At 40.9% G+C, this 19,125-nt stretch overlaps 3 protein-coding genes across 6 annotated transcripts; 1 reads left to right on the forward strand and 2 right to left on the reverse strand.

Annotated features, from left to right (window-relative positions):
- Positions 1 to 224: 224 nt before the first annotated feature.
- Positions 225 to 4,707, reverse strand: LOC143320825 (cyclin-G2-like). Its single transcript, XM_076730800.1, has 8 exons — positions 4,502 to 4,707; positions 3,792 to 3,915; positions 3,537 to 3,674; positions 3,107 to 3,357; positions 2,937 to 3,015; positions 2,746 to 2,844; positions 2,254 to 2,456; positions 225 to 1,097 (listed from the first exon to the last, which is right to left on the reverse strand). Exons 2-8 carry the CDS (start codon positions 3,912 to 3,914, stop codon positions 986 to 988), a joined length of 1,005 nt encoding a protein of 334 aa, XP_076586915.1. The 5' UTR covers position 3,915; positions 4,502 to 4,707; the 3' UTR covers positions 225 to 985.
- Positions 4,708 to 4,937: 230 nt separating this feature from the next.
- Positions 4,938 to 14,834, forward strand: LOC143320823 (uncharacterized). 4 transcript variants are annotated; one of them, XM_076730796.1, is made up of 23 exons: positions 4,938 to 5,193; positions 5,338 to 5,395; positions 5,696 to 5,835; positions 5,925 to 6,112; positions 6,222 to 6,331; positions 6,411 to 6,702; positions 6,795 to 6,850; positions 7,558 to 7,668; positions 7,792 to 7,873; positions 8,131 to 8,250; positions 8,675 to 8,890; positions 8,988 to 9,203; positions 9,337 to 9,505; positions 10,382 to 10,534; positions 10,856 to 10,968; positions 11,555 to 11,713; positions 12,093 to 12,185; positions 12,395 to 12,517; positions 12,955 to 13,118; positions 13,441 to 13,503; positions 13,698 to 13,765; positions 14,010 to 14,172; positions 14,714 to 14,834. In XM_076730796.1, the coding sequence occupies exons 1-22, from the start codon at positions 5,073 to 5,075 to the stop codon at positions 14,138 to 14,140; spliced, it is 2,946 nt and encodes a 981-aa protein (XP_076586911.1). In that variant the 5' UTR covers positions 4,938 to 5,072; the 3' UTR covers positions 14,141 to 14,172; positions 14,714 to 14,834. The 4 variants fall into 4 exon arrangements, with proteins under 4 accessions (XP_076586911.1, XP_076586912.1, XP_076586913.1 ...); XM_076730797.1 differs by having other exon boundaries at positions 14,717 to 14,834; XM_076730798.1 differs by having other exon boundaries at positions 13,444 to 13,503.
- fam47e (family with sequence similarity 47 member E) lies at positions 14,815 to 18,743 on the reverse strand. Its single transcript, XM_076730801.1, has 3 exons — positions 18,601 to 18,743; positions 16,399 to 16,744; positions 14,815 to 16,238 (listed from the first exon to the last, which is right to left on the reverse strand). The coding sequence occupies exons 1-3, from the start codon at positions 18,633 to 18,635 to the stop codon at positions 16,119 to 16,121; spliced, it is 501 nt and encodes a 166-aa protein (XP_076586916.1). The 5' UTR covers positions 18,636 to 18,743; the 3' UTR covers positions 14,815 to 16,118.
- Between the last annotated feature and the right edge of the window lie 382 nt (positions 18,744 to 19,125).

Below are 19,125 nucleotides of genomic sequence, written 5' to 3' on the forward strand. Positions count from 1 at the left end.
AGCAAATTTGATGTACTCATGCTGAGTCGATGCTACTTTATTCACAATTTTTCTGAGAGGAATGTGTTAATATGTGCTGTCCAGGATGTTGGCTTTGTGCTCTTGATCTACTTGACCTGGTTTATGGCTGGTCTGTCAGTGTCAACAGTTTTCTATAGGCACCATATGCTCCAGTTAACCACCACACAAAACAAGTGGATCCAACAAAGACAAGAAGTCGTAGATAAAAAGCACGTTTTTTTTTTATTTGGAAGGATTATTTGTGGCCCTTCCAACATATTTCACATTATATCCAAATACAACACACAGTATGTAGCATTGGCAAAACAAATGATTTTTTCTTATTTTTTTTACAGTTTATGTACATTTTTTTCAAACGTTTTTTTTTACAGTAAGCTTATCTTGGTCAACATGAGCAACGTCCATCCATAATCACATATTTCAACGTATCCATGCATATAAAGTCAGGTATTGTCACACTACAATGTCATATATGTCACATTTGAATCATGTATAACATACATTTGCAGAATACTGTATATATTGATGAAATAGAGTATAAAAACCCAAAAGACTGAGGATGTGCTAGTATGTCCGCTGGTATTCAACAGTGAGTGTACCTCATGACATCCGGAAATTCTCCCTTGTGCTTCACTCGTTTTCCTGGAATGTGCCAAGTTTGGACACAAACAAACAAAAAGAGAACGTCTTGGAAAAAGACGCTCAGATGTACTACCATCAAGCTGCCAAAATATTGCAATTTTGCATTATTACGATATGTTTTTTTTGTTGTTGTTAAAGAAACAGACAGTAAACTGAATCAACACAGGCACTTAATGATGGAAACCTGTCACTTGGCATAACTACGGTGCACACGCTATGACAAGTGAAACACAGGTTTGCTCTGAAACACGGTGACCACCTTATATCAGTTACAATTCAGGGGACAAATACATATCTGCCGCTACTGCACAATGACGACTCATCACTTTTTGCACTTGAGAAAGGCGGAGGGGAAGAAGGCTCCTTCACCGTCACTTCCTGGCGAGCCGAACGGGCTGTCTTCTCCGCAGCTCATGTCCTCACAGGAGTCCTCGCTACGAGACAAGAGGAGGCCGTTAATGCTGTGCTTCAATACAAAATCCACACTCACACAATCATGAACTGTTGTCATATTATTATACACTATTCTGCTTTTTCAGGATCAGTCTGTGTTGCTCAGAGGGATGGAGTTCAATAGCGTTTTCAAAGCAAATTCAGGTGCACTACTGAATCCACAAACCAATCTGAATCCTTCAATGAGTCTTATCAGGTTTACCTTTCAACATCTATAAGTACCTAAAGGCTAACATTACTACATCTCAAAGACGTCCGATCACCTTCTGTTGGCTGCGAGGGCAGAAACACTCAGACACAGCCTAATTAATGTTCACAACCTGTAGGTACGACCTGAGCAACGTAACATAAGAAAATGAATTGAGTGTGTCTGACACATTCAATCAACAGCTGTAGCCTACTGTGCTTAACCAGCAACTTTCTACAAGCACTGAAGATTTGAAAGTATTCAGCTGTCGCACTGTGTGAAGTGGCTTTTCAATCACAATGATCTTTGGCTGAATACAGACACCAGCTGCAGAGTTTGCATTAACCAGCCGTCACTCAGTTCACATCAATTACTGATCTAATCTGCTGCTGGTGATCTGCCACTTTAACCAGCGACAGCAAGTCATCTGAAAAATGTACAAAACTAAATAGTTTCTGGCAATCAATATTTAAAATCTCAAAAAGTATGACAGCCTTTGCATCTCTTCGAGCTGGATGACTTATGTATACTGCTGACATGAAAGGAAAAATTTCAGTGTTCACATTTTAGAGAACGTAGTTCATATTTTCCTCATTCATTATGTCTTACATCACCCATCTGCTATTAATCAGAATGTTCATTTATATTATCCAGCAGTTTTGATCCGCAGAGAATCTGCAGGGATTTCACTGTAATCTGCACATCACTACAGTACACATTTAAAAATGAATGGATCCAGTTGAACGCCAAAATGGAACTTCCTTATAAATTACTTTTACCAGCTGTGATTCTTCTGAGTCATGAATTTGAGAACTTCAGCAGACTTCAACGTTAGTCCATGGGAATTCATGAATGACTATTTTGTCAACATCTCACCATCAGAGCACATTATATTCAGTCAGACAAAAGGCAGCATGAAGGAAGTGAAAAGAAAAAACTGGTTTATCAACCTCTCACTCTCGTCCCAGCTCCCCTCAGGAATAGTTGGCAACCCAGGTACACTGAAGTGATTGGCCTGAAGATTCTGTGCTGTCCTCCTGGACACGATCCAAACAAGCTTTTTGTTGTCTGGTTTGTTACATTCACTTGAGCAGTATTCAGTCATGCACTTAGCCACAAGTTCCTTCCAGTGACGCAGCTCACTTTCACTGATCTGTGAAGATACACAGGACAAACATCTGAGAGGCTGCACACAGAGACGGTCCTCAAATATGCTGTCATCAACAAGTCAAGACAAGTAAAACAGATGGTAAAATAGTACGACAAATGGTGACTTATGGAATCTTTCAGTCTGACAGCAAATGTCCAGAGAAACAGAAATAAAAGTCTTTGATATTTATCAAGAATATAAATCTGACATCAGATTTTTATTAATTGAGAAATGAATTAGTTGTTGCAGCCCTGGCAACCTACAGCCATGGCAATCTCTACTGTTTTCATACCTTTACATGTCTTTGGAATTGCTGAACAATCTTAAACAAGGTTATGGACTGGAGGGCTTCAAACTCCTGAGCAATGAGGGACAGTGCCAGCACTGATGGCTGTGAAGGAGAAAAACAGCAGATTAGTATGTCTCAGTTCTCAAAGTAAAAGCTGCTACGCTCTAAAATTATCGCCTGAGAACAATCCTTACTTTTGCTTTTGAGAAAACAAGCCGGCATAAGCAGGCTTTTAGCTGGGCTTCCAGTCTCCCAATGCTTGGGATCTCCTCCCTTAAAATATAGAGGGAATCCTAACATGATCTGCCAGTACAAACCTCACAAAGCAGAAACAAAAGTCAGCAAAAGAGTATGAAATGTTTACCTTCCAGCAGACAGGGAGGTGAAGGCTGAGTAGTAGAGGTGTAGAAAGGTTAAGGCTGTGACTGCTTCAGGCTCCACACTGAGCTTCTCTGAGATGATCTTCTCCATGCGACAGAGGTCTGACACAGTGAACTTGCTTTGGCTGATTCGAATGAGTTCGTGGGTGGGTGAGACATTGCTCTCTTCCTCGACGATTTTGGCCGCAATGTGAAGACAGCAGACTCCAATGCAGGGCAAGTGTTTGGGCTGCACCTATCACAACAACACAGCAATCACAAGCGTGACTCAACATCCCGTGATTCAAGGTCAAACAAGGTCACTGTGGTCGAGTAAACGTGCAAAGACTGGGGGCTGCAAAGCAAAGCATTTTGCAGATTGATATCGTAACTTGAAACAATACATTACACCTGAATGCTTTGTTCAATTCCTACCTTCATGATGGTGAGGAATCTGTCAAGCAAACTGACAGCTTGAACAAATGTTTGGGTGCTGTAGCCGAAGAAACTGGTCAGGCCCCACAGCTCTTCCACTCTGGTGTCTCTGCATTTCGCAGACACGCCACTGTGACTCTGAAAACGGACCGTTAACTTTACATTAAATAGACATCACTGGGAATAGCACCTATTTCAGCAAACCCATATGTCTGCACAAGCAGCCAAAAATGTAAAATCAGGTCAGTGGGATACCTCTGTGGAGGCCGACTCCATCAGCTTCAGGCCAGCCTCTCTGGGAAGAAAGTTGTACTCCCTCGCACAACATGACTTCAGCTCTTTCAAGAGCAAGCTGTCAATGGCTTGAAGATCCCTCATCCTGGAAAACAACATCCTTCAATGGTTTTGCATTGCAAAGAGAATATCACTAACTGTGGGAATAGGAAAACAGGAGGAATTGTCCCGCAGACAGAGAAAGGCAGAGAGGACATATAAATGTTGTCTTCCAGACCACACCTACTGGGTGTCAGGTATCAGTGGAAGACCCCCTCACCAAGAAAAACCTTCCTACTCTTGTCTGATAATAACACTGCTGATACGATAGTATAAACTCTTTAATGAGAACAATGCGTAAATATATGCTAAAGCACAATACTTAACTTTAATGTTGACATTAGTTTTGGGCTACCGTTAAATATAGTTTGCTAACATTCGGTTAAATTCCTACTGAACAACAGAAAGTAGGTCACCAAATCAATCATAGCAAGGACGCTATTTCACATTTCAGAAGAGGATGAATTAATAGATTTAGGCTGTTAGCTTTATTCGGCTCTTGAAATATGGAGCTCGGATGAACAATAACATCCATTAATGGCAAAAAACTGAAGGCGTCACAAACACAAATAACACAAATGTAAGCTAATTTAGCTAGCTTGCTGGCGTAATTCAACAAATGGTCGTCTTACCTTGGCCAGAAACCGCCGACGTGCAGTATAAAGATAGCGCTGCAACGTAATTACACTTAATACTTCTTCATGTTTCCATTCTGATTACTGATGATGGGCGGCAAATGTTAAAACAGGATCCTTGGTCCCTGTTGAAAACAGAGGGTCAGGGTCCGCCCTGAATAAACAAGCTACCGCTGACCAGCACGTAAACCACAATGACCATCATGCACCGCTGGAAACTCCTTTACGTCATACTAAACCGTAGAAGAAAAAAAGCGGATGTTGACGGATTGTTTTAAAGAATGGCGCTAACATTACTTTTGCTATCATTTCAACGTGAGCTTTAACCAAATATCCGACTGAGCAACTCAGTTAGCCAGGCAGCGATAATTAGGGCAACTGTTAGCGCCAAAATACACCAAATTATTGATAGCATAATGCTATCTTGACTACGGATGGTGTTTCCATGGTGATGAAACTTTACGTTTAACGACAACTAACCATGACAACATACTAGCTAGCTGCTGATGTTAGCTTCGAGGAGGTACCGGGAGTTACATCCAAGCTGTTAAATGGTTTGTAAACAAAGATGTCATCGGGGTTTCAGCCCTCTGATTCTCAGAGTATTGGGCTTCCCAGTAATAATGGCGCTCACGTTTCACAGTTTGAATCTCCGCCGATCAATACAAAACGACCACAAGGCGCAACTGGTAAGTTGGTAACGTACGGTTAGCAAAGGTGGGGAAAATCTCCTGTTAGCCAACTTGCTAAGTGGACAGAGAACAGCAAACTTGTTAATTTACTGGAATCGATTTGTTCAGTTCTTCAGGTCTTTTGTTGACCTTCCTTTGCAGGGGCTCATGACGCGTCTGTTCGGCTAAGATTTAACAGCATGACGCTGGATGAGTTAAGGTAACGTTAGCTCAAAGCTCGTTCTCTCTTTTCTCACTTCAACAAAGTGCCACTTGTTTTGTAACAACCAACTCATTTGCTCATCTGACATTTCAGCTCAACTCCCAACTCACGAGCAGCTCAGAATTTATTTTGACTTGATTTATCAATGGATCTACAAAGCCGACATTTATATTGTAAGCCCAGAGTTGACCTCTAACCATCGCTTTTGTTTACTTGATTTAACAGCATGTTTCACAGTCCTGTGGCATCATTGTTGACTATACTCTCTGTCCTAATTAACGTTTATTTTTTTAACAGTGAGGAGCTCGATAGGCGCACAAAAGAAACGCAGAGGCTGCAGGATGAGGTGGAAAACGCAACCAAACTAACCTTGCAGAGGTTTGGCTACATCCACAGCTCACCTGGACAAAGCTGTCACAACAACAGGTGTAATGTCTGTGAGTACAAACAGTATCATCCGACATTTTTGTAGCAAAGAAAAAAAAACACTTTGGAAAAAAAAATACTTCCTCTGCTCTTTTGCCAGATTACTCATCTTTACATTCCACTGTTCATCCAGCCCAGCAGCAGGCAGTGAATCAGCCCCTGGTCTGTGATCTGGATAGTTTAAACCAAGAAGTGGCCCAAAGGGATGTCTGCTCTCCTGCAGAGGAGGTGGTTGAAAATGCAATAGATGGCTGCCTGCAACAGCTGTCTGACTTGCAGCTCAGCAAGGTTCATACTTTTATTTCAGTCATCAGTCTTATTATTTTGATGATGTGTGAGTGACTGAATTGGTAAGGCTTTCTCTAGCTAATATATTGTTTTACACCCTCAAACACAGACACTTGATCATCCTCAACAAGACATACTCGGTTTTGACAAAACCATCATGAACCTGCAGACCAAGTTACATAAAGTCCAGATGGAGAAGGACATCCTGTCTGACCTCAGGTGAACACTTGAGCACAGTTTTACTTCTACAAAGAAAATGTTTCAGATGACTTTGACCCACAGATCTTTTCATTTGTAGATTGAAAGATTCGAGGAAACATGTTGGTCAGATGGAAAAGATGCTGTGCATGTTGGAGGAGCTCCAGAACATCAAAAGGGCTGGGGACCAGAAGCTGCAGGAGACAGAAGATGAGACGTTGGCGTTAAACAGGAGAGTAGAGATGTTGGAACGAAATGTGAAGGAGATGTGCGCCTCACTGTTATCTCAGGACAAGCAATGGGGAAACAACGCCATTAGCAGTCCTAACATCACCAAGTTAACTGAGGAATTTAACGATGAGGCAGACGAGCTACAGGAGAGACTTGATCTGGTAAGTATTAGAAGTCAGTTATGGTTGAGTATCTTTTAGACTTGAACTTTTTCTCCTATTATGTCTCATTTTTTTTGTCTGTTTTATGGCAGTCAGTGGAACACCTGGGCAGTGAGGAAAACAGTGGAGTCAATGAGCAGAAAGAAAGGTAATTTAATGTAAAGCTGCAATTATTAAGTGACTGATCATTTAGACAATCAGCAGAAAACAAATCGGCAATTGTTTTGATAATAGATTAATAATTTCAGTCACTTCAAATAAAAATACAAAATACTCTCAGGTTTTTGCTTCTTAAATATGACGATTTGCTGCTCTTCTTTGTCACAGATGATAGACATAAATTCATTTTTGGGTTGTGGACAGTTAAACAAGAAAATGGAATAAAATAATCATCAGATTAATCCATGCTTTTTTTTTTCTCTCAAAAATATTTCAGTTTTTATTTTCAGCGTTTTAATATTTGCACGTACAAATGATGAAAGGTGTTACTGGAAATATTTTCACATTTTGTTTCTATTCTTAAAATACGCTTTTATGCAAGACGTTTTTGCACATTCATGACATGTCTGGCTCAAGCAGTCATTAATTCATTGCTTAGAAAACATGATGTCATAACCTGACTGACGATCAACTTGTTAAGCATCAGTCACAAAGTGTTCCCTAACCAGTAAATCAGCTCAGTGTTAAAGGCAACAGACCAGAACAGCAAATGTACTCACAGCCAAATTGAATTCTGGTCAGTCAGTGTTTTTTCGTTATGGTCTTTGCTGTATCACTTCATCCCATCTAACTGTTGCATGTGATCTGTCACACTCCATTGTATCTCATAAAAACACAACAAATGCTCTGTCCTAGATTTGAAGACTTGATTGCAAGTCTTGGCCAGGAGGTGGCGCAGTTGACCAGCAAACTGAGCTCATCAACAAACAACAGCGTCAGCTTAAGTGTCAAGTTAGAGCTGCTTAAGTAAGTGTTTTTCCCAGATCATCTCATGCCTGGTTTGTCAGAGAGTGCTTTTGAAATGATTTGACAATGTTGAATTTCTGAATTAATGTCTGTGTGTCAAAAATGTATAATTTCTGTGCCCAGGAAACTTGCTGAGAGACAGACATCACTGCACCGATGTCAGGTCACTGAACTCATGTCAGCTCTCTCCAGCCATAAAGATAAGGTTAGGAAGAATGAACAATAATATTCTGAGCACGAATGTCAGTAATGAAACATTATCACTGTGTATCCACATCACTAGAGATAGTACAGATCAGTAAAGTCGAACTGGCTTAAAGATTAGACAAACAGCCACCACTTAAATTTACCAGGATTGTGCTGGTTTTAAATTCCAACCATGGTTATGAATCTAGTGAATGTGGAAAAGCAACTCTGACAGAACTTCCCATGTCAGACTGAAAACTGTTTGTGACATTGTAGGTTTGTTGTGTGGAGCAGCAGCTCATTCAGGCTCAGTCCCAGCTGATGGATGCTCAGAGAGAGAAGGAGCGAACTGTACAACAGGCAGAGGAGCTTCAGTCCCAACTGGGCCAACTTCAGGTGCTGCAGCACACCATGAATGTGAAACCAACATTTTGTCTCTTTGTCTTGTTATCATCCCCAAAGTCCTCAAATAAGTGCATGTTTACATTAAAGAACACTGTTTAAAGAAGTGTCTAGTTGACTTGATGTAATCTGAATGATACTTTAATGTGGGGTAATGCAAAGAGCTTGAGGTGTTCTGGTGAAAGACACTGGTGGGGGCGCTCAAAGAGGATTGCCAGGCTCAGATGGAGGTTCTAGTTAGAGGATTGGCTTTGCTGGTTTTACTGACTGAGGCTTTAGTGCCCATCCTAATGGCCACTATACATTTATTCACAGTAGGAGCATCTGTATCATGGGACAAACACTCTGTCTCTTAACAAATTACATTTTGTTCTTTTAAATACACTTGGCCCACTGTGCCTCCTGCTGTATCCTCTAGAGGTGCGGTAAGCAGCAGCAGTGTGAGCTCCAGGAGGAGGTAAAGGTCCTGAGAGGACGGCTGGAGGCTGCCAAGGAGCAGCTTTGCAGAGCTGGGGAGGAGAAAACCTGCCTGCAGGCCCTGCTGGAGCAGAGGGCCCAGGAGGGGAGGGAATCCCAGGAACTTCTGGAGGAGAAAAATAAGGAACTCCAGCGCAGGCAGCAAGAAGCCCAGCAGGTAATAAACCATGTAGAGTGTGTGTATGTTTGTGTATGTCTCTGTAACATGCCCATTTTTATGGCTCATTTAAATTAAGCTCAACTGATTCTTCCAGCATCTTTCCAGGTGCCAGACCCTGCATGCAGACGGAGAGACGCTGAGGCTGAAGCTGGACGACCGAGAGAAGACGATAGATATTCTGAGGTTGCAGATGGAGAACAGCATCCAGATGACGGTGCAGCACAGCCGTACCATCGACAAGCTTCACCAGGAGAACAGCCTCCTCAGCAACCAGCTAAACCAGCACAAGCTGGAGATTCAGGAACTCAGGGTCAGAAGCATGGCAGAAAGCTTCATTGAAGCATGGCCAGATCAGAGAAGGGAACTTTTAGACCCCACCTACAGCATCACTAACCGCCTGTTCTTTGTTTCTCTTCCTTCCTCTTGTGCCATATGCTGATTAGGTTGAGTTAAACCAGCACAGGTCAGACCTGGCAGCTGCGGAGCATGAGAGGCGGCAGCTACAGGCCTCTGTGACTGAACAAAGTCAGCGTGTTGAGGAGCAAACTCTGGAGAAACAGCAGCTCACCGCCCAGCTGGAGCTCCAATGCATGCAGTTACTCACCCTCACTAGTGAGCTGAGCTTCACTGAATATGGATCACCACACAGGAGACCAATACCCATCATATAAACAAAACAATGGTCATGAAAACAAACTATCTCTCTCACTATAATAATAACTGAATGGATAAATTGTTTTATTTTCATGTCGGGTTGTTTACACGACCTCATGGCATTTTCAGACACATTAATCATCAACACATCAGATATTCCAATATGTGAACCCACCAGCATCTAACAAATACAACCTCATACAAATTGGAAAAGCCGACATATAGCGTCCCAGGAGATATCCAGCAATTAAATAAATGTACGTACGTGCACAGGCCTACATAATAAATGTAAAATGCAAAACATTGTCCAAAAAGTATTCAGTTAAAGCTCCATCCTCAATTCTATTCAAACCCGAATCTGGAACTTTAAAACTATGTTTGTTTCAAACCATGATATGAAGGACGGCAGAGAATAAAAGTAACAAATTTACCATCTTCTGAAGACCACAGTGCTTTTTGGTGGACCTACTGCATGATAAAACACTAAAAATGGTGGCGTAATACACTCTTCCATGTGGTTTTTTGCCATATTGTATGAAGTCAAGCATCTGCTATGACCTCTAGGACCTTTGATAACTCCAAACAGCAAACTAGTGTAAACAGTCATTCACCAAGTATTACACAGTGCTGTTTCTAGAAAGAGTTCAGCAGTCAGGGTTTCTTTGCCAAATCAAATGATCTTCTTGTCCTGCTGTGTTACAAAAACAAAGAACCATGTTTGGTATGTTTTCACTGTTAACCAAGCCCTTCTATTGTTGTGTGTGTTTGCTTATGCGGTAAAGTGTGTTTCTCTCGGAGGATGTAATCCATGTGTTTGTGCGGGCCCGATTTCAGAGGAGCACAGGCAGCTGCAACAGCTCCACAGCTGTAAGGAAGAGGAGCACGAGGGTGTGGTGCTGAAGCTTCAGAGTCAGCTCAGGAACGCCCACGATGAACTGGACCAGGTCAGGAGCACCCTGAGGACCCTGGAGGGGGCTGATGGACACGGTTAGATGATTTAAACTGAGACTTAATTAAAAGATCTAATGTTCAGAGAAACATCTGGGAAAATTCTGCTGATTTACATCCAGTTTGTGATCAGATGTTGATAAAGGTGATTTACTTGGATCCTAATGAAATCTAGGAATGCCGACGAGTCTTCCACAGAAGATTATCAGTATAGTTCAAGGAAATCGCAATATTATATTTCTTCTTCTGCCGCACTCTGAGATATAATCTGACACGTGTAACCATAAACATATGTCCTTGATATGTGCAAAGTCTTGATCGCCTCCCTGCCCTCCGTCTGTCTCTCTGTCTCCACCTCAGGCCTCCGGGCAGCGATGGACATGCAGGAGAAGATCACTGCCAGGAGAGAGCAGATCGACTCCCTACAAGGCCAAATCCAACATTTAGAGGAGACTGTGGAGAAGCTGCACCAGGTGAATACCTGAGTGTGTCAGTGTTTGGGTAGATCGATCGAGTCGGATCAGGTTCTCTTAATATGAACAGTTACTTAAGTTACTTTAACTAGTAATTTAACTTTAATTTCACTTTTTAAGATCTTTTCCAACTTCCTGGAATACAACCCAATTCCAAAGAAGTTGTGGGAAGTTGAGGGGAAAAAAATCAGATAAAAAATAAACACCAGAAACTTTATGATGTTGCTTTTGCTGATGCTTTACAGTAGCTGTTGGTTATTCTCCTCATGGAGATGCTAATGTCTCTACTCAGTAAAACTTGCTTACTTTGTAAGACTTTTATTAATGACTTTAATGAGTTTTGAAAATCTTCCAAATATACATCTGGCTTTGGCTCAGGTGAAAATGAAACAGTGAGCAGTGACTTCATTTGAGTCAATCCAAGTTTGTTCAGTTTAGCTAATATAAATCAAGTCTTTTCAGTAACTTTTTAAGTCTTATTTCTCAGATGCTTCAAATTAGTGTGCTGAGACAACTTTGCCCAGTCCCACAAATGAATAGATTGACTGCTAAACACCATTTTGTGAACTCTCTCTACCCTCTCCAGGAGAAGCACTATCAGAGCCTAGAGCACCAGCGTCAGCTCCAGGAACTTACCCTCGTCAGAGAGGAGAAGAGACAACTTGGCAGTGAGCTGGAGGCCAATCGCTCCAAAGATAAACAGTTAAGGGGCCGGATCAGCCAGCTGGAGGCAATCCTTCATAAGGTGCTGCTCGTTTACGCTTTGTTCTAGTCATTATATTACCACCAAATGATATCTGGCATTTAGAGTCAAGACAGTGTCTCCAGTCTGTATTTCATTCCCCATCTCCGTTTCCCTTCATTTACTGTCATCTGTTCTATGTCTCCTGTCTAATAAAGGCAGAAAATGCCCAAAAAAGAATGGTTTAACAAAAACGTTTTCAGTCAGAAAAGGTCTTTGAAAACGGGCTGACCCCCAAACAGTTATTAGCTCCCTCTGGAACAACACAAAAATTTGAGTTTATAAATTTGGTTTAAGAAAAACAAATAAACCTTATCAGTCTAGTTCTGTGTCTGTGTCCATCACTGTGTTATTGTTTCATATGTTCTCTATCCTCCCAAAGATGTCAGAGAGCTTTGCAGACTGTCAAGATTTCATCCAGCTGCAGGAGCAGGAGTTTTTCCGTCTGAAGCTCCAACACGCCCTGGACTTGAAGGTAGACTTGATTACATACAGGGTGTTTTTGTGAAAGGGGATAAGGCTGATCCACCTTTTACACAGTTTGCCCATACGTGTTTTGTTTCCTTACGTGAACCTTCTTGACTGTTTTCTCTCCATCGTGCATGTTTGATAATAACGTCTGACTCTAGCCAGACGAACCCTTCAACAAATCTTGATTTATAACCTATTTAATCTTCTCTGGAGGAGCTCCAAGGTCAAAATTTGCACACAGCTCTGACTGTACCTCCACCTGACCTGGCTCTCCTGCCCCAATCTACGCTGTGTGCTCCACCCTCCTCCCAGCACGTCTCCAATACCCAGATCATGGTACAGTTAAGAACTCCCTATATGTTGCCTATCTCCCACAGTTCCAGTCCATCAAGTACACATGTGAATCACTGTTTATTTGGCAGCACAGACACAAGCTCAGCACATCTGCTCGGCCTTTCAATCAAAAACATACACACCATTACATTCCCGTGGTAAGGAGAGAAATGTGGTGATAAATCATTTGAACAGAGCAGTGAAATACTGTTTTGTTCATTTGTCTCATAGTATTATGGTGCAACTGTAGTTTTACGTGTTTTACTGCTTTAAGCATGATAAAAGATGGTGTTTTCACAGAAATTGATTTTTGCGAGATTGTCCCACATTCGCTGGCTTCAAATACAAGCTAATCAGACCAGCTACTTAGAATATTGGCATCACCACAGCAGTACATTAACATTGTTTTTCTCTCCTCTCTCCTCCATTGGCTGCTGAAGCCAAAGAGGCACCAGGAGAGCCCAGCCTTGGAGCTCAGGTCTCTCGTCAAGGAGCTGCGAGGGGTGATTTCGGAGAACCACAGACCACACACAGATAACAACGCCGCTGGCGGCAGCTTCCACAGGAGGAGGTCTACACCGGGGAGAGTGCACAGAACCACATTGTACGTCTGGCTCCGTTCCCATGCAATGCAAGGATTAGCTTCGCTCTTAGGCTAGCTTAGGTCACATCTGAAAATCATGTGATGCTACTAAGTGAGCAGGAAGTCGCTGGAGTGGAGGAGGAGGGGGTGAGACATACATGAGTGGTCTCATTAACAGTACTGTGTTTCACTGCTTGTGCTGTAATATACCTTAAAAAAAATAGACAACCTTGTATAATTTCAAGACTTGTGTTAAGTTTTTTTTTCTCATGGACTTGTGGAAAGTGATATGCTCTTGTGTAATGTCTCACTGTATATTTTAATATTCCCCTGAAACCTACAGCAGTACTGACAGGCCTGAAGAAGTCAGATCTGGCTCCAGATTGAGGAGAAAAACCTACGGCAGGTAGGGAGCACACCCCAAACCTAATCAACACAGTGTTTTTGTTTCAATACCTCATGAAAGACTTGCCTTGAGGCTACAAGATGGTCACATCATCCGCCCATGTGACCTATTACCCCTCATGCAACATGCAAGGCGTCGCAAAGTGCTACAGGCTGTGTAATGTGATGCATGTCTGTTTGTGCATAAACCAACAGCGAGCCCCATTTCCTGAAGACAGCTGAGCTGGACAGCAAAATAATCAACCACAAATCGTTCAGTGAGAGTGAGTTTACAGAACTGCTTTGTTGTTCTCATGCAGTCGAACAAAATGTTTACAAAATATGTTTGTTTGGGGTTTTTTTAAAACTATTTTCAGACATTTTATAGAAACCTAAATACAAATAATTCATTGAGAAAATTATCAGTAGATTAATGAATAATGAAAATTAGCATAACTTGCAGCCTTAAATACAGCAAAGTGTGAATTTCATTTTTCTAACATACTGTATATGTAATGACTTTTCTAGGCTCGGTTATATCATGTCCAGCAACTGCAGCAAAGCACACTTCCTTCCCACAGCTACTCTCACTTGGCCGCAGGTCACCCGTCCACTCTCTCTTGACCTCTGACCCAAAAAGCCGACAGTCACCAACATAACACAGCAGAATTGAGGCTGGCTCCTCTAATCAGTAAGTTGTTAATATTGCACATTATATACACACAGTTTCTGTATCTGTTGAACACAGTCTAACAGATTGTGATTTATTAAACTACAATTTATTTTATTATTTTTTTTTTTTTAAGAAACAATCCAAGAAAACATATTCCACGTTTAATGACGAGAAAAGATTTTAATTTGCTAACGAGAGCCGTCTGCGTACACAGACTGAGCTGCTGTACTACTGTAAGATACTCTATCAGCTGTATATTAACTGAGAGGGAAAGCAAATAACATTCACACAAACGTTAACTACTTATAGTTAATCAGTAACAAATGAAAAGACAGGCAGATGTTTTCTCTCACTTATTTTTGAATGCAAGTCTGAGGCGTCAGGAGGACGTTATCAGGCAACTGAAAGCCACATCAGCAAAAGAAGTTCCCTGTTATACTTCAGTCCTTCAGCAGCTCACGGCCTCCACAGTTTTTAATAAAACTGAGTAAATGCTACTGATTGACCATAGTTTCTGTAATCCTGTGACACAGTACTGATTATATTTTTTGCCTTTCAGAAGACTCCTTTTTTACATCGAAAGACTCCCCAGATGAAGGCTCCCCAGGATGTTTTATAAAATCAACCAATCAGGTGTATTTTTGTAATTTATTTTTTGAATAAAGTTTTTTTTTAATGGATGTGAGCTGTTATTTCACACCAGAAATCATGCCAATTAAAAAAATCCATGTTCTGCATAAATACATCATATTTACACATTTGATAGTACACACAGTATGACAAGCATGGTACAAATAGTGAGGAACAGTGAACAATAATGCAGCATCTGTACTGGCTCAAGTTAATTTAAGGCACTAATTAAACTTAAAACCTCTGCTTATAGACAGTGCTTAATTGTCCATGTTTCCTTGTACTGTGAGTTTAAACAGACCCAACCTACTCAGGTTCTTTTGCCTCTTTCGAAATGGGATTATACAAAAGCTGCAGTGAGAAAAGGAGACATATTTTAGACACACTTCTCCTTTTTCTTATCTTTTTACAGTGTGGTTTTGAACAGCGTTTCCTGTTTGCAAATGACAAACCCAATGACTTGTCTTTTGAAACACCTCCTCTAAATGTATAGTCTTGCCTTTCACAGCTGGCAGTTGCAGTTCATTGTGCATTCCGTAACTCCTGACAGTTAAGGTTACATACTGGTTATATATCTGTTTCAGCTGCTCAGTCTGTCAACAAACCAACTTGTGGAAGGGACATTGAGATTATGTAGCAAATGGAAGTCCTGATCTTATATCTTGTTTTGAATATCAAAGTCCAGCTCCTTGTTCTTTGAATTTTCTAATAAGCAGCCAAAGATGATATTTTACTGCTTTTTGTGGACTTCAGATTTGCCAAACTTTACTCTTTTTGTATTTTATTTCAGAGACTTTTGAAACACGACTGTCCTGCCTTTTTGTGGCTGTGACAGGGTTTCATTCTTGACTTGAGAGACTGATCTGTCTCTTCGTCCTGAAGAGTCAAACATAAGTTTCATGTATAACCATTTTAACATTACACAGGTTCTTGTGTGAGGCCTGGCAAACAGTAACCTTTATTTTATTGTGCCAGTTTCTTAAATGTCTCAAATTTGCTCACTTGGTCTTTTTGAGGCAAACCATTTGCTGAAAAGTGTGGTGGCTGCTTTCCTGTCCTCATGGGCACTCGGTTGATTCACTTTGACCATTTGGCCTTTCTTGATACCATTTTCATTCATTTGTAGTATGAAAGGGTTTCTGGGATTTGGACTTTGGACACTGGGGCTGCTGTAAGATGACTGAAAAGTAATGTGTAGCCTTATTACAGACAGAATCATTATTCATTTATTTTCCATTAGTATTTCTAATTAGATAATGTATCAAAGTAATTTAGATTATCTTAATACTCCAGAATACTTGCTTTTATTGTGTTTTGTTCTGTCCACTTCTTCCTTACTTGGCAGTACAGTTTTCCTCGTCTTCGTCTGCATGGTCTCTCGTAGGCGCAGGAAGTGCAGAGGCGCTGCTTACGCACATCTCTGGGTCCAAAACAGATACCACCTTATCAAATAACTAGAGAGAAATGAATACACCATGTAAATATGTCGTGACACAGGAACATTTTAAACATTTTCTGCTTCATTCAGGCATCATTCATTCTTCTGCCTACCCTTAACCAGTAATACTGGCACATAACAGCCTGGTAGTCCAGACTGCCGTTATCTCCACTTACCTCTGGGGTCATGTGATCCTTATAGTGTGGATACATAGCTAGAGGATGCTGTTTGAGTTTTTCCTCCACAGCAGCCACATATTCTCGATGAATCTGCTTTTGGGTCATCTGCTTTGAGAAGCAAGCATGCTCTTTGGAGATGGACTTTCTCGGCTTTTGAGAGGAGTTGCGGTTTGGAGCGCCATGGAAAATAACCGGTGAGACATCTGTCTGGAGCCCAGTTAAGAGTGCCGAGCAATCACTGAAGTCGTCACGGCTCACGTTTACCGAACGCCAAAAACTGCCGACCGAGGAAATCTTGTTTGTCGAGGCTTTGAGACACTTGGTCTGCAACCTCTCTTTGTACCTGAGGATTTACCAAAAAAAAAAAAAAAAAACAACTTTATTATCCTGTAAAGCAGTTTCAAATATCTGACAAAGGAGTTGAAATGATACAAATACAAGTTCAGGATAATGATAAACAAGGATACTTGATAAGTAAACTGCAGTGTCAACTATGTATCTAATAGAAATACAGTACATTGTCTCGACTCTAGGATACCAGACTCAAAATAGTAGACATTTTAATAAGGTCAGTGCATTGTTGCTACACACTGTATCAACAGTTATTACAATCCGATATGAGATACCAATGAAATGTAAAGCTGGCATAGAGCAACAAGGACTCCTACTCTTATCTCTGCAGTGTGTGTTCATAGTGTGTGTACAAACTGACAAATATAGACTCATTAATTAAAGGACAAAAGTCAAAGACCTCATACGATTTTGAAATGTTGAGACAACTGGCCTTTACCTTCACTTTGAACTTTCTCTGCACTTGAGTATTTTTCATATTTGAGGAGAATGTGCGTCTGTTTCAGCCACATGCACATTGCTCCCTGAATTGTCTTTTTATATCCTCCTTTATGTTTTGCCAATTGGACGCTCAGCCTGTGCTTAGGGAAGATCAGGCACTGTGTCGTATCTGTGACGAAAAAGGAGATGATAAGACCATTTATATTCTCTGTCGAGGGCCTGGTGATAATTCAGGCTACTTTGATGTGTCGTCTCTTCATGTTGTTTCATAATTGGGTTTATTCTGTTGGGATTTGACAGATGGATAGCACTGTGCATGATGTTCTCTTTGTGTTTGGACTTTATGATCCTATAAAAACATTTTCCCACTTGAACACTCTTATCCATCTCTCTAAACTTGTTCAGTTTTTGTAAGTGAACCCCACAGTAGATCATGGCAATATCTTATTTTGCAGCATCACGGAGCAGTTTGAATGTCTTTTGAGAGTTAACGTACAATCTGTAATGAATGAATGAATGAATGAATGAACTTTGTAAGCTTCACAAAGGTAGTATTAGTTGCAGGTCTACTGTATTGGCCACAAATCATACCTGAGTTTTGATGAATTGGGGAGACTAATAGAGACGATTTATAGAATTTCTGGGAATGCATCTGGCCAGACTGCACTTATAGTTATATCGCCTCTCTTAACAGAGAAATGCATCAGCCTGGACCACATACTGAAAGTTTAAACGACCATGTCAGATATCCTGTAACTCATTTGTCTTATCTGGTCCTGCCGTCTTTCTTTTCCTTCTCCTTTGAATTCTAGGTATTTATCTCCTCCCCCTGGTTTCAGTCCATTTCTCTGGTTCAGTTCAGGTGAGAAAACAGACAAGGCTGAAAATAATAACCCATAACAGGAGGTTGTTGTTTCTTCCGATGTTTATGTTTGTTAAATGTTATGTTTATGTTGCCTTATACTTCTCCAATGCATTTCAGATGGAAGTCCTGTACTTTTTACTCCACTACATGAATAAAAAGTTATATAATTAGTTTATGTAATATGATGCAACGTTATAGATGAATCTACCCAAAAGTAAGTTGAAGTTAGCTCAAATGTATGCTAGCATTAAACACATGCTAACACATGCATGGTGGGGGGTTTCCCTCTGAAATGTTGTGGAGTAGAAATATAACGTAGCATAAAATTGGACATTTTCAAGTATTTCTGTTTAAAAAAAAAAAAAAAAAAAAAAGCTAAATAGCCTAACTATTGGCCCCACTGCTGGTCCACACATTCACTACAACTCAAAGAAACGACTGCTAGTAATTTCATTAACCAAAATAAAGACATAGACGACTGTTAACGTGATATTATGAAGCTACATCAAGGCCCCAGAAGAAAGACGTGAACTGGCTCTTACCAAGGGAAAATAGGCCCCGTGTTTTTTGTCTCCATTCTTCGTTATCAGCATTATTTATTTAAAAAAAACAAACATTTTCTTCGATAACGTCTCACTTGTCTCATCTGGCGCGTGACCTTTCCCCAAGTTGTTTGTTACTTGGTAACTACGGCAACGGCGGGGGATCTCGAGGGGGGAATTCAGCTGCCTTTAATAAGAAACGAGAGGACGTCAAACAATCGTTTGCATCAAATCACGGGCAGAAACAGTGTCCGTTCACATACTGTGTTGGCGAAGCAGTGACACGTATCGTTAAAGAGGTGCACATTAACCTAAAATAGATTTGAAGATTATTTAAATCAGTTATTCTTCACTATGCCGGGCGTGTGTGGACGTTATATGGAGTGTAGATAGCCAAGATGCACAGTCGACGAAACATTCAGTACACCGCACTGTGAAAATACTTCATTACAAGTACAAGCCCTGCATTGGCAGTACAAAATGTACTTACAGTATCAAACGTAGAGGTACCCATAATGAAAAATG

This window comes from Chaetodon auriga, chromosome 5 (assembly GCF_051107435.1).
Source record: "Chaetodon auriga isolate fChaAug3 chromosome 5, fChaAug3.hap1, whole genome shotgun sequence".
NCBI lineage: Eukaryota > Metazoa > Chordata > Actinopteri > Chaetodontiformes > Chaetodontidae > Chaetodon > Chaetodon auriga.

What these genes read in the sequence shown, in the direction of transcription:
- LOC143320825 (XM_076730800.1), bottom strand. Translation starts at nt 3,914, where the DNA reads ATGAGGGATCTTCAAGCCATTGACAGCTTGCTCTTGAAAGAGCTGAAG. An exon ending in TTGTTTTCTCAAAAGCAAAA is followed by an intron (nt 2,845 to 2,936) that starts GTAAGGATTGTT and finishes TCTCCTTCACAG; the next exon opens with CCATCAGTGCTGGCACTGTC. An exon ending in AGCTGGGACGAGAGTGAGAG is followed by an intron (nt 1,098 to 2,253) that starts GTTGATAAACCA and finishes CTTGTCTCGTAG; the next exon opens with CGAGGACTCCTGTGAGGACA.
- LOC143320823 (XM_076730796.1), top strand. Translation starts at nt 5,073, where the DNA reads ATGTCATCGGGGTTTCAGCCCTCTGATTCTCAGAGTATTGGGCTTCCC. An exon ending in GTCAATGAGCAGAAAGAAAG is followed by an intron (nt 6,851 to 7,557) that starts GTAATTTAATGT and finishes GCTCTGTCCTAG; the next exon opens with ATTTGAAGACTTGATTGCAA. An exon ending in AACACGCCCTGGACTTGAAG is followed by an intron (nt 12,186 to 12,394) that starts GTAGACTTGATT and finishes TCTTCTCTGGAG; the next exon opens with GAGCTCCAAGGTCAAAATTT.
- fam47e (XM_076730801.1), bottom strand. Translation starts at nt 18,635, where the DNA reads ATGGAGACAAAAAACACGGGGCCTATTTTCCCTTG. An exon ending in ACGGGGCCTATTTTCCCTTG is followed by an intron (nt 16,745 to 18,600) that starts GTAAGAGCCAGT and finishes GTAAATCCTCAG; the next exon opens with GTACAAAGAGAGGTTGCAGA. An exon ending in AGGATCACATGACCCCAGAG is followed by an intron (nt 16,239 to 16,398) that starts GTAAGTGGAGAT and finishes ATTTCTCTCTAG; the next exon opens with TTATTTGATAAGGTGGTATC.